Source organism: Pistacia vera, unplaced genomic scaffold, assembly GCF_008641045.1.
Source record: "Pistacia vera cultivar Batoury unplaced genomic scaffold, PisVer_v2 Contig342, whole genome shotgun sequence".
Lineage (NCBI taxonomy): Eukaryota > Viridiplantae > Streptophyta > Magnoliopsida > Sapindales > Anacardiaceae > Pistacia > Pistacia vera.
Genome location: NW_022196160.1, coordinates 1,122,951 through 1,136,478, shown reverse-complemented (window position 1 = coordinate 1,136,478; position 13,528 = coordinate 1,122,951). Strand labels below are relative to the sequence as shown.

General features: G+C 34.2%; 2 protein-coding genes across 2 annotated transcripts; both read right to left on the bottom strand.

The window, feature by feature from the left end:
• Positions 1–39: 39 nt before the first annotated feature.
• LOC116138628 (disease resistance-like protein DSC1) lies at positions 40–6,845 on the bottom strand. Its single transcript, XM_031424331.1, has 11 exons — positions 6,522–6,845; positions 5,559–6,422; positions 4,914–5,467; positions 4,118–4,191; positions 3,894–4,038; positions 3,601–3,700; positions 3,261–3,354; positions 2,996–3,075; positions 1,724–1,811; positions 1,131–1,196; positions 40–1,040 (listed from the first exon to the last, which is right to left on the bottom strand). Exons 1-3 carry the CDS (start codon positions 6,843–6,845, stop codon positions 5,159–5,161), a joined length of 1,497 nt encoding a protein of 498 aa, XP_031280191.1. The 3' UTR covers positions 40–1,040; positions 1,131–1,196; positions 1,724–1,811; positions 2,996–3,075; positions 3,261–3,354; positions 3,601–3,700; positions 3,894–4,038; positions 4,118–4,191; positions 4,914–5,158.
• Positions 6,826–13,126, bottom strand: LOC116138626 (disease resistance-like protein DSC1). Its single transcript, XM_031424330.1, has 6 exons — positions 12,498–13,126; positions 9,982–11,074; positions 9,300–9,686; positions 8,394–9,200; positions 7,752–8,303; positions 6,826–6,926 (listed from the first exon to the last, which is right to left on the bottom strand). The coding sequence occupies exons 1-5, from the start codon at positions 12,989–12,991 to the stop codon at positions 7,767–7,769; spliced, it is 3,318 nt and encodes a 1,105-aa protein (XP_031280190.1). The 5' UTR covers positions 12,992–13,126; the 3' UTR covers positions 6,826–6,926; positions 7,752–7,766.
• Positions 13,127–13,528: the final 402 nt, after the last annotated feature.

Here is a 13,528-nt window from a genome sequence, read left to right as displayed (position 1 = left end):
TTAAAAAGTTTCATTTTACAGGAAGTAAATATACTCTAAACTTATGGACAAAAGTGTAAAATTAAAAGACTAAACTAACAGGGCCCTGGATTTTTGCAAGGTTTATAGTAATGTTCTGAAAAGCAGACCGGACTGACTATTGATCAGTGTCCTCTCCGGTCTGAATTTCCAATTTTACTGTTCACACAAATCCCTAATTTTACATTCGACGAACAAGGGGCTACCAAGTGCTAAGGTTAGAAAGCTTTTGTAGAGAGGAGGCCAGTGGTTCAAAGGGTGGTGTCGGATTTAATTTTGGTCTTCAAAATTTTGCCGGAAAAATCAACCCAATACGCGAGTCATGGTTGGTGAACAGGGGGCTACCAAGTGTCGAGGTTAGATCGATTTTGTAGATTGGAGGTTGGTGGTTCAGGTGGTAGTGTTGGATTGAATTTTTGATGTCGAAATTATCTGAATTTTTTTGGGAAAAATCAACCCAATCGTAGTGGTGTTCGTGAGTCATAGCCGGCAAACAAGGTGCTACCAAATTTCGGGGTTACTGGAGGGCGATGGTTCAGGTGGTGGTGTCGAAATGAATTTTGGCAGTCCAAATAAGCTGAAATTTGGTCAGAAAAGTCAAAACCCAAAAAAATCATAGGGGTGTATTTGCTAATTTTAAACTTATAGGGACTGAAAAAGTTTTTAAGGGTCAAAAAAAAAAAAGTTTAAATTAAAAAAAAAAATGAAAGAAAAGCAACCCCGTAATTAATGTGTTTCATATGAGCTTTATGTACACTGCATTGCCCGGTCTGGAACTTGTAGCTGACACAACTCCGCATTTTAAATTACTTCCTTTAGAGCATCTCGACCCAAAAACTTGGGAAATTAATACATTTGTATAAATCATCATCACAGGCTCCAAAATTTCCAAGTCTCGAACCAAACTTTTTCCTGTGGTGGTAATTCTCAGGCAGAAGCTTTTGTGGTGCTCCACAAGGAACACTTACACAATTTAGGAAGCCACCTTCCTCCATCGCAAGCTTATCCATTTCACCTTCAACCTATGCTCAGCATCAAATCATAAAAATCAGTAGAGAAAGAGATTAAATTATTGAGTAAAAGAAGCAGAAGAATGATTTGGTGGTATTTACAATGATGATTTCGGCAACTTCCTTTATATCATCAAGTCCAAATAACCATTTCTCTGTGCTCCTCTCCTAAAATGAAAGCAACAATCCAACAAGAAAATCAGACTACAATGCAGCTACACTTGATTATAGATTGACAAAACAGGAATGACAGGTACTGAAACTGCACTTTTATGTACTATGAAAAAATTCACTATCCCCACACAACAAATGAAAGAAATTGTCTCCTTAAGCATAGGACTAAAGAACTTAAACTGAAACCATAGGCAAGAACTCGACATGTAAAATGGGCTGTGCCGACCCATTTTTTCCATATTACTATTCTTACTGGAACTAGGAGTGATCTTAGGATATTGTTTGTGGATAATTCACAGTGCAGTGAGAGAATCCATCAATCTAGGACTTGGGAGTCAGTTACCATGTGATCTTAATTACCTCTCTGGAATTTCTTTTCTAAAAGCCAAAACTAATTAATTATAGCATTTTATGTGGCTGTGCTATATCAAATATTTCCCACTTATATCTCTGCCATTCCATTGGTATATCAAACTATATTTACCCATTCAACAATCCAAGGACAGGATTAGCACAAATACCTGCCAAAATTTTTTCTCCTCCCGGCAGGTTCAGCACTTGCAACCAACGAGCACCCCATTTTGTCTAAAAGGAAAAAGCTATGACAGCCTGTTTACAAAATTTTTATTAGTGGTTAGAAAGCAAACTCAAGATGAGGGAAAGAATCATCATACATGTAGATATCTTATCTGAGGTTCACAGCGCTCGCCATGTGCATAGTTGAGAATAAAAATGTTCAGATAATCCACAATCAACAAGTCAAATAAGCTAACAAGACCTGAATCTATAAATATTGTGGAGAAATATTTTCTTGTATTTCATAATGAGATATACAATGAATTTATAGCAAAAACAAAAAAAACTAATCTAGGAAGTAATCTAGGAAGTAAATTGTTACATTCCTATTATAATTCTATTTCCTATTCCTATTATAATTCTATTTCCTATTCCTATTATAATTCTATTTCCTATATTACAATGAGAATAATTCTATTTCCTATATTACAAAGAGAATAATTCTATTTCCTATTTTACATTTCAACATATGAATTGCTAGATGTACTATATTACACTGATAAGTAAATATAGCCAAAAACTCAACAGATTAATCAAAACCAGGGGACAAAGAAAAACTAGTGCAATACGTCAACAACTGCTAACATCCACATGCAAATGGGAATAGAAAGGAGACTGAATGCAGTAAGGAGTAAGGTTAAATAACTCTTACAAACTTAGTTGATCAAATCCATAGTAAATCATATCGTGACATACCCTAACAATTCTAGATTGGAACAATTGATCCCAAATGTGAATCCATTTTCATATCCGAATGATACTTTCAAAGGAGTTTAAAAAGCTACTTCAACAAGAATCTATCTTGCCCACTAGTTGCAATCATTTCCTACACCTTGGCTTCTGCCACAATCACATGGCCAACTAGCTACAAATGAGAATTAGCCCTTTTAACAGGGGAAAAGCTTACTCAATCAAATAAATGATAGCAAGATACATTAATCTTGTGCTTGTCAAATTTTATGGCTGAACTAATTAGACTGAGAACCAATCTTGCAAAAGGGATTCATAGTACCTGATATTAGATTAGGGTTGTTTCAATGCATTTTACTTCAACAAGAATTCCAATAAACTTTTTCCTGACTATAATCTATTTTCAGTCATCCATGGTATCATTCTAAAAATTGTTCAACCTCAAAATTACTTTTTATAATATAAATGATAAGAATTATATCAAAAGATTAATGATAAGAACTAAGTCGCTGCAGTTGAAAAGGAACCTGATCAGCAGATAACTGCATAACAGAATTTCTCTGGAGAGTTCCCTCAGATATCATCCGCTTGGCAAAATATGCAATAGCTGAAACAAAGACAGAATATAAATTCTGAATCATTATCAAGCTCAACGAATAAGGACTCTCAATTAATAGGATTTAGACTCTCGCAAGACATAATTTGGCAATTCCTCAAATATAGTATAATTCAACAAAGAAAGAAAGAAACTCATAAAAATCAAAAGAAATATAAGAAGAGAAGTCAGCATACATGCCTTGTCACCCAGTGGTTCTAATCCTAAGCTCTTTTCTGTCATTTGTTCTGATGTTATAACTTTTCTATTGTTGTTGCTGTCTGCAAAGGCCTACAACCGAAGTTATCAATTGACCAAGAAATAGCATACACCAAATTTAGGTCAGACAAACGCTCATTACAATCTTACAAGCAGGAATTGCATTTGGATTTATGAAATGGTTTAGCATATGAATTATGAACTTATAAGAAGGAAAACTTGAAATGTAAGGTTAAGAGCTTTTAACTTGTCATTTTGATAGTCAAAAGCAGAAGTACTTCAACAAGAAGCAGAAGTATTTCTACAAGAAGGGATTACCTGGCCTGCCCATCCACAATTAGCTCGAAAACACCTCCACATTGCAAAATCCCTACAACAAGTGAAATCCAACCCAGTCGACCACCACTCACAAAAGATTCTACACAAAAAAATCAAATTATTATTTTTAAAGGCAGCTTTCTGCTTACCCATCTTGGATTATATGAAGAGACAAACTTCTCTTCATCGACTGACCTCCTTTACACTAAAGCCAGAGAACCATTCAATATTCAAACCAAAAAACAAGAACAACAACATATAAAGATAACAATGAAGCTACAAGAAACACACACCTGTGGACAAAACAAGCGATTATACTGTCCAGCAATACAAGAATCGTTGCCAATTATCCGAACAAGCTCCAATTTCTGCTTTACTTCTCAAGTTTCAAATTACTATCAATGCCTCTCACCTTTTCTGTGAGCTCCACCTTATTATCTTATAAAACAAGAAGAACCCATCAAATTTGCGAAGTAATGAGAGCAAATAATGCATAATTTTGGGGAAAAGGAATTACCGGGGACGTGGGCTTGGCGAGACCAAACAGGGTTTAATCTTCTTCTGAGTAATGTTGGGAATGAAAAGTAACACCTGTGAATTATACCAAAGGGCATGTTTATTTTGTTTTACTGAGTTTGAAGCTTCAGCCTTTAACTCTTCTCTATCATATGAAAATGAGGAAGCTGTTTAGGAGATATGAATTGGTATGGTAATTTTGTGTTGTTATTGCCTCCGTAGTTTCTGTTAGCTCAAATTGGCCGCTCTGCAACCACATGCTATGGCCCTAATGTCCGAAACTTTGCATTTTGATCCCTTTGGATAAGTCAATGGAGAAAGAGGAGAGGACAAAATGGACATTTCAAAACGAAATAGAAATTTCTTAAATTAATTAAAAAGTGAAAATTTTCTGAATTGAAAAAAAAATCAAAATTTTAGAAACTTCTAAATTAAAACCAATTATATAATTCAAAACTTAAAAAGAAAAAAGAAAAAATACAATACCAAAAAAATAGAAACAAAACTCCTAACCTTTCACAACAATTTTAAAGTTTTTATTTTTTAAATTTACAAAAATTAAACATATATATTTAAAGTTGTTAAATTCTCCTGATTATAGAGATTGTAAAAAAATTAATAATAATCATGTATTCTGATAATTCTCCTGGTTCCCCTGTTTAATTGTGCAGAGAAGTCCTCCGCCTCTTTACCATATTTGTCTATGGCAATCATTAATTACAGGTGATAATTAATATATTAATGATTCTATGAATGGAATTAAAGATTGATGAATTTAGAAACAACAAAAGCTTTACCTGAATGAAAAGTAATTAAAATTTCAGTCTTTTGGGTTGTGGTTCCTCCTCCATGTTTGAGCTGAAATCCCCTTTATGTTGTTTCACTTGTTCTTCAGAACAGCGGGGGTGATCATCTTCATCTTCATCTTCCTCTTCCTCTATATAAAGCCCACACTTCACCACATTGTAATATTTTCCACTGAAATCAAAAGTAAGATAACGGTCTTTTTCGCCTAGGAAACGTGGCAGAATACTCCACACCGTTACATAAGACTGTTGTTTTCAAATCTTGTAAACCCCAGCGTCACACAATTTTCATGGAGTGTCTTACCATTTTCATCTATGCCAATCACCTTATAACAAAAATCCAAATATTGGGGAGCTTTGTTTTGGTCTTGAGATGTTACAACAAGGCACACTTTCAAACCAAGGAAGCGTTTCGGAGGAGGTAGTGGTGGCATCTCGAGAGTTATAGAAGATCCCACATTTTGGAAGCTGAACAACTCTTGAATTTCATTTCCAGGATAGAGGAACTGACGGAGCGATCGCCATTTGAACATATCACATTGTTGCTGTACAAAAAGAATATTTAACAGCATATGTTAAAAGTATAAAATAAAAAACATTGATCATTTAAGGAAATCTAGAGAATGGAAGTCATACCTGTCCCAAATTGGCTTTTAGCATATTCTGATCCAGTTTTAAACAGTTAGCAAAGTTGGCCGCGATCACCCGCGAGGATAAATCAAAATCACATGACTCCAATGATATACAATTGTATGCTTCAATAAGCAGAGCGCTTAATGGTAAGCATTTAAGCCTCTCACAATAGCTTACGTCTAGAGAGCCCAATTTAAGTTGTTTGAGGCTTGGTGGTATCCATTCAATATTGTTTCTGCTTAGATTTAAACTGTTTAGAGAGTAAAACTTATCAAGAGTGTAGGGTAACCCCAAGATTCCCCAATTGTATGAATCGAACTCACTTAGAGACATCAAACTTTTTACAAGAGGACATCGTAAACCCCTCACATCTTGACCCATATATTCGCTCAAGCATAATGCATAAAGTTTACTCAATTTTTCTAACAGCTGAGGCCAATTATGGAGTTTTGAGCAACCCCTGAGATTAAGCACCGCATAAAACCAGAAACAGTTACCATGATACGAACATCTTGGTCTTGGTGGATTTTCAATCAAGGACAACTCTGTTATAGATGTTCCATCAAAACATACATTCTCCATGCTATGTGTGATCTTTGGAGCCTTCTTGAGATTTGAGCAACTAGAGAGAATGAGATATCTAAGAAATTTTGATTGAATGTTGGCGGGAAGACTGTTAAGGCTTTTGCAACCTTTAAGATTTAAGATAACCAGCTTATTTAGATATTGAATTGATGAATGAACCTCAATCAAACTTGTACAACCTTGTAGAGTCAAACTCTCAAGATTTGGGGCTAATGAGAGATCTGGAATTCTAATTAGGTGCTTGGAGTGGATGAGGTTGATATGCTTCAACTTTTCTAAATGCTGCAAACAATAAATTAAGGAGATGAGGAAGTGACATAAATTATATGATGAGCCTTATGATTTTCTACACAAACAGAATATGAAGATAAATATTTATACCTGGAGACCATTCCAGAGTTGTTTAATTTTGCTCCACGGCATGATAAGTGCAAAAAGATTTTCTACCTCAAAATTTGATGGCAATGAATCCAAAGGATATCCAAACCAGCGAAAGAACCTTATGTTACATGGACTGAATTCTAGGCCCTGCAAAGCATGCACCTTATTCACATTCTCTTCATCCACTGTGCAATATTCACAACAATCACAAGTCTGACCATGTGTGACTAAGCAATACATGCAATCAAAATGCCAGAGTCTCTTGAAACCACTTTGCTTTATCTTGTCCGGGAAATAAAAGTCCAAGAATCTGAGGTTGTCCATCTTCAAGAAAGCATTGCGCTTCAAGTTTATCTCTTTTATTTTAGAAACATCCAAGGAGATGCATTCAAGTGCTTTACTTCCCTAACAATCAGACGAGACAGTAAATTAGTATCTTAAATAAATGTCAAAATCTACTATTATAACACATAGTTTTAAAATTAAATTCTAATTTTTTTTTCTCGGATTTCTTTTTTGTAAAATTCAAATGTACACAAAATTATACCAAAGGGCATGTTTATTTTGTTTTACTGAGTTTGAAGCTTCAGCCTTTAACTCTTCTCTATCATATGAAAATGAGGAAGCTGTTTAGGAGATATGAATTGGTATGGTAATTTTGTGTTGTTATTGTCTCCGTAGTTTGTTTGTTAGCTCAAATTGGCCGCTCTGCAACCACATGCTATGGCTGAGCTATGGCCGCTAAAAAATAAATAACAAATAACATTTAAACCACCATAAATTATGAATCAAATCAAGCGCCCTAATGTCCGAAACTTTGCATTTTGATCCCTTTGGAATTTGGATAAGTCAATGGAGAAACAGGAGAGGACAAAATGGACATTTCAAAACGAAATAGAAATTTCTTAAATTAATTAAAAAGTGAAAATTTTCTGAATTGAAAAAAAAAATCAAAATTTTAGAAACTTCTAAATTAAAACCAATTATATAACTCAAAACTTAAAAAGAAAAAAGAAACAATACAATACCAAAAAAATAGAAACAAAACTCCTAACCTTTCACAACAATTTTAAAGTTTTTATTTTTTAAATTTACAGAAATTAAACATATATATTTAAAGTTGTTAAATTCTCCTGATTATAGAGATTGTAAAAAAATTAATAATAATAAATTAATGATTCTACGAATGGAATTAAAGATTGATGAATTCAGAAACAACAAAAGCTTTACCTGAATGAAAAGTAACTAAAATTTCAGTCTTTTGGGTTGTGGTCCCTCTTCCATGTTTGAGCTGAAATCTCCCTTATGTTGTTTCACTTGTTCTTTAGAACGGCGGCGGTGATAATCTATACGAAGCCCACACTTCACCACATTGTAAGATTTTCCACTGAAATCAAAAGTAAGATAACAGGTTTTTTCGCACCAGAAACATTGTAAAATATTCGATACCATTACATGATCTGACATAAGACTGTTGTCTTTAAATCTTGTCATCCCCATCCCCATCCCCAGCGTCCTACCATTTTTACGGAGTGTCTTACCATGTTCATCCATGGTAATCACCTTATAACGAAAATCCAAATATTGGGGAGCTTTGTTATGGTCTTGAGATGTTACAACAAGGCACACTTTCAAACCAGGGTAGACATGCGGAGGATGTGGTGGTGGCACCTCGAGAGTTATAGAAGATCCCACATTTTGGAAGCTGAACCACTCTGGAATTTCATTTCCAGGAAAGAGAAAACGATTGAGCGGTCCCAGATGGAACATCCCACATTGTTTCTGCACAAAAAGAATATTTACCAGCATATGTTAAAATATAAAATAAAAAACATCGATCATTTAAGGAAAGCTAGAGAATGGAAGTCATACCCGGACATTCTCATCCAGTTTTAAACAGTTACCAAAGTTGGCATCCTTCACCGAGGATAAATCAAAATCACATGACTCCAATGATATACAATTGTATGCTTCAACAATCATAGCGCTTACTGGTAAGCATTTAAGCCTCTCACAATAGCTTATGTCTAGCTTCTGCAAGTTAAGTTGTTTGAAGCTTGATGGTATCCATTCAAAGTTGTTTCTGCTTAGATTTAACTTCATTAGAGAAACAAAATTACCACTAGTGTAAGGTAAACTCATGATTTGACAATGAGATAAATTTAAGACAGGTAGAAAGCTCAAATCTATTAAAAGAGGCCATTCTGACTTCACAATCCTATATCCGCTCAAGGACAATTCATAAAGTCCCGTCAGAGTCTTTAACTCACAAATGTTGCTTGGGAGACTTTCAAGTCTTGGACAGTCATCAAGATACAACCATCTTAGTCTTGCTGGATTTTCAATCAAGGGCAACTCTGTTATAGATGTTCCATCAAAATATACGTACTCCATGTTACATTTGATCTTTGGAGCCTTCTTGAGATTTGAGCAACCAGAGAGAATGAGAACTGTAAGAAATTTTGATTGCATGTTGGCGGGAAGACTGTTAAGGCTTTTGCAACCTTTAAGATTCAGGATAACCAGCTTATTTAGATATTGAATTGATGAATGAACCTCAATCAAACTTGTACAACCTTGTAGAATCAAAATCTCAAGATTTGGGGCTAATGAGAGATCTGGAATTCTAATTAGGTGCTTGGAGTTGATGAGGTTGATATGCTTCAACTTTTCTAAATGCTGCAAATAATAAATTAAGGAGATGAGGAATTGACATAAATTATATGATGAGCCTTATGATTTTCTACACAAACAGAATATGAAGATAAATATTTATACCTGGAGACCATTCCAGAGTTGTTTAATTTTGCTCCACGGCATGATAAGTGCAAAAAGATTTTCCACCTCAAAATTTGATGGCAATGAATCCAAAGGATATCCAAACCAGCGAAAGAACCTTATGTTACATGGACCGAATTCTAGGCCTTGCAATGCATGCACCTTATTCACATTCTCTTTATCCACTGTGCAATATTCACAAGTCTCTCCATCCTCTAAGCAACACACGCAAAAAAAACGCCACCTCCTGAAACCACTTCCATTTATCTCTGAGTAATAAAAGTCCAAGAATCTGAGGTTTTTCATCTTCAAGAAAGCATTGCACTTCAAGTTTATCTCTTTTATTTTAGAAACATCCAAGGAGATGCATTCAATTGCTTTACTTCCCTAACAATCAGACGAGACAGTAAATTAGTATCTTAAATAAATGTCAAAATCTACTATTATAACACATAGTTTTAAAATAAAATTCTAATTTTTTTTTCTCGGATTTCTTTTTTGTAAAATTCAAATGTAGACATGCCCCAAATCTAATTTAACCCTTTGTGGCAGAACTAATAAATTAGCAAAAATATAGAATGTGAACGTACATGATGCATGACAATTAAAAATTAATAATAATAAATGGATGATGTTATCCAATTTATAATAATATAGAAAAATTAATCACTCAATAACTCACCGTGTTTTTTGTTAACACATCATAGATATCATCAAGACGCCATAATCTAGTGCGTTTACCTGGTTCTTTAGATTCTTGCTGGACAATTTTCTCTCCCATTTGTTGTAACAAATCATGCACTTCTATGTGATTTCTATAATACATAGTACTTATAAGAGACTTGTCAATGAGATTGCATACTCCTATTTTGGGATCACAATCGCGATCATCAAGGATTTCCGTTGCAATACATCTATCACCTCTTTTAAAAATGCATGCAATATCTAGAAATATATTTTTCTCTTGATCATCAAGTCCATTGTAACTTATTTTCAGCACATCTTGGATCTCTGGATTTGGATTTGGATTTTTTTCTAGGTTAGTCAATGTACTTTCCCAGCAAAATTTTTCCCTCTCAAATAGCGAAGAACCCAAAACTTTAAGAGCTAATGGAACACCTTGAGCAAATTTTATTACTCCTTTTGATAGCTTCAAGTAATCTATAGGGGGATGATCCAGTTTAAATGCATGACGACTAAAAAGTAAAAGAGATTCATCAGATGGTAATTCCTCAACTTTATATATGTTACCATGACTTACTCCACAAGTTTTAAGCACTTGTTTATCTCTTCCAGTAATAATGACTCGACTTCCAGGACCCAAACATTTAATATCTCCAATTAACTTTTGTATTTGCTCTGAACATATCACATCATCAAAAACAATAAGAACTTTCTTATTGTGAAACCTGCTTTTGGTGAAGGTGGACTCTAAAACAGCCCATCGATCTTCTAATATTGCAGAAAGAAGTTCTTCGCCCAAACAAATTGATCCAATCTTTTCTGACTTGTCCTTGACATCTTGAAAGAGGACACTCTCAAATTGACTTGAGATTTTGGTGAATAATGCACGAGCAAGAGTTGTCTTGCCTATACCACCCATTCCCCAAATCCCAACACTCCTGCAAACATCTTTTAACTCAAGACGTAATAGCGATTCAAGTTTCTCTATTTTTGATTCTATCCCAACAAGGTCCTTGTTTTCACTCGGGGACATTTTATTCAGTTCTTTCAATATTTTGTTGACAATTTCCCTTATCAACACAGCTTCAGACCTAACAAAATATAAAACACTTTAGTAAGTTTAATTAAATCAAAATAGAAACAACAATGGGTGCGTTTAGTTTATTATTTTGGATAGAATTTTGGGGATAGTATTGGATAATTGAATATGGGAGTATTACGAGGTAAAATTTAAAAATTTATAAAATAACCCCCTAAGTTTGCTAATTTAATAATACCTCAACATGTAAAATGACAAAAATACCCCCACCACCTACAGTGCCAGATTCCAGCCACCACCACCGGAATCTGGCCGGAAAATCGCGTTACGACATAGACCGGTCGGATCTATGTTATAACACGTTGTTATGGCCTTTTCCGGCCAGATCCACCACGGATATGACTGGAAAAGGCCAGATCTAAGGCCTGACTTGGCCGTCGATGGCTGAAAAAGGCCAAAACGACAGTCATCTTTGTCTGTCAGCGACGGCCAAAGATATGGCCGTCGTTTTCGATCAACGATGGCCAAGATTTGGCCGTCGTTGACCTCAACGACGACCATTTCTTTGGCCGTTGTTCACGGCCAGATCGGTAAACTTTCGACAATTTTTGGTCGTTAGGTAGGCCGTTGTACGGTTTCCGGCTTTTACCAACGGTGGTTGCCAGAATCTGGCAAGTATGGGTCACAGGGGTGTTTTTGATAATTTTTAAACTTTTTTTCATGGTGTTTGATGAAATTAATAACCTTATGGGATCTAAAAGTAATTAAAAAATAGAGTAATATTTCTGGAATAATGTGCCAAACATTATTTAGAGAATATGATTGGGAATAAGGATAAAAATAATAAGCCAAACATGGCCAATGCTTTTTAATTACAATATCTATGCAAACAAAGCGTTTGAATTAAGAGAAAACAACATAATGGATACATTCCATAACAGTTACCTAACGTTAATCTAATAATCTCCCATTGAAAGAACCATAACAAAAAGTAAAATTCATAGTTTTGTATTTTTGTTTAGCTCATAAGAATGTCCGGTTCAACTCAATTACCACATACTCAATACTAGTTTAACACAACATTTATCCGTAATTAAATTTATTAAAATAAAATATAAACCGATTTCATTTTATTATTTTTTTTTAAACATTTTGAGTCCCCCATTAATTGTATCCTTCCCAGATATATACATATATAAATATTAAATAATCTACCATATCTTAAAATTCATGTACTTTAATTTTCTTAAATATTATAGAATTTATTTTTTCACATTTAAATATTTTACAAGATTTTTTCATTAATGACCCATATTAAATATCTAAATACTAGTGATATTTTTTTGACAGTTTTATATATAATAAATAAATTTCTTTTCACCAAATAAAGAAGAGAAGTCTTCATCCATTGAACAAAATTAAATATTTTACAAAAAAGTAATTGTAGTTGGGAAATTCAATTAACGTATAATTACCTAATGTTACTTGAATCAAATCCGGACAGATTAGCTGCTTCATTCAAAGCATTCCTCCATCTCATCACCTTCTCTGAGCTCTGCTTTTCTTCATGGTTCACAAATGCTTCTCCAAACGTTCCAGTTTGATTCCTTACATCTGATGGATCCACGTGATAGAAAACTGGCACTACCATCAGATCTCTCGTTTTCTTGCATTCAATGATCTTTGCAAGTTCTTCAAGACACCATCTAGATGTGGCATAACCTTTCGAGAAGACAATAACTGCGATCATTGATTCTTCGATCGCATTCAAAAGTGCTTCTGAAATTTCATCTCCTTTATCAAGCTTATCATCGTCTATGAAAGTGTTGATATTCTTTGAACACAGAGCTGCATAGAGATGGCTTGTAAAGTTGTCACGTGTATCCTCACCTCTAAAGCTAAGAAAAACATGATATTTTTTAGAAACTCTGGAAGAAGAAGAAGAAGAAGAAGATGATGATGAAGCCATTATTACACTTCACACTTGATGAAAGACTACTTAGAGAAGAGATAGTTTTGAACTCTGCGTATGTAAGTAATGCACAGAATTTTAAAATTATATAACCAAGACAGTGATATGCTTGCGTAATTCAATGAACCTTCCACGAAGTTTTGTGCAAATTTCGAGTAATTTCTTCAAGGAGAAAGGAATATGCCAAATTTCCTTGAAATTTCTTTGTGTACGAAAAGCTGATTCACACTTTAAATTTTTGACTGAAAAGAAGGACCCGTGTCTCCTACTCTGTTATTAACATACGCTTTTATGTATTTAATTTTTTGACTGAAAAGAAGGACCAGTTCCCGGAAGGTGCACTCTTGTTGACTTAGATAAATTGGCAAAATCTTTCATCATCTTTCAGAAAGTTGGCTACTAATTAAATGAAAAGAAAATATCATCTCCAATCGTTTAATTTGTAAATTATTTAACATATGAAAATAAAATTTCTTTCTCCATTAAATTGAACCTCATTAACAATTTAATAAATATTGAGGCATGAAAATTTAA

What these genes read in the sequence shown, in the direction of transcription:
- LOC116138628 (XM_031424331.1), bottom strand. Translation starts at nt 6,845, where the DNA reads ATGGACAACCTCAGATTCTTGGACTTTTATTTCCCGGACAAGATAAAG. An exon ending in AACTCTGGAATGGTCTCCAG is followed by an intron (nt 6,423 to 6,521) that starts GTATAAATATTT and finishes TATTGTTTGCAG; the next exon opens with CATTTAGAAAAGTTGAAGCA. An exon ending in TAAAAGCCAATTTGGGACAG is followed by an intron (nt 5,468 to 5,558) that starts GTATGACTTCCA and finishes CTTTTTGTACAG; the next exon opens with CAACAATGTGATATGTTCAA.
- LOC116138626 (XM_031424330.1), bottom strand. Translation starts at nt 12,991, where the DNA reads ATGGCTTCATCATCATCTTCTTCTTCTTCTTCTTCTTCCAGAGTTTCT. An exon ending in TTTGATTCAAGTAACATTAG is followed by an intron (nt 11,075 to 12,497) that starts GTAATTATACGT and finishes ATATTTTGTTAG; the next exon opens with GTCTGAAGCTGTGTTGATAA. An exon ending in AACTCTGGAATGGTCTCCAG is followed by an intron (nt 9,201 to 9,299) that starts GTATAAATATTT and finishes TATTATTTGCAG; the next exon opens with CATTTAGAAAAGTTGAAGCA.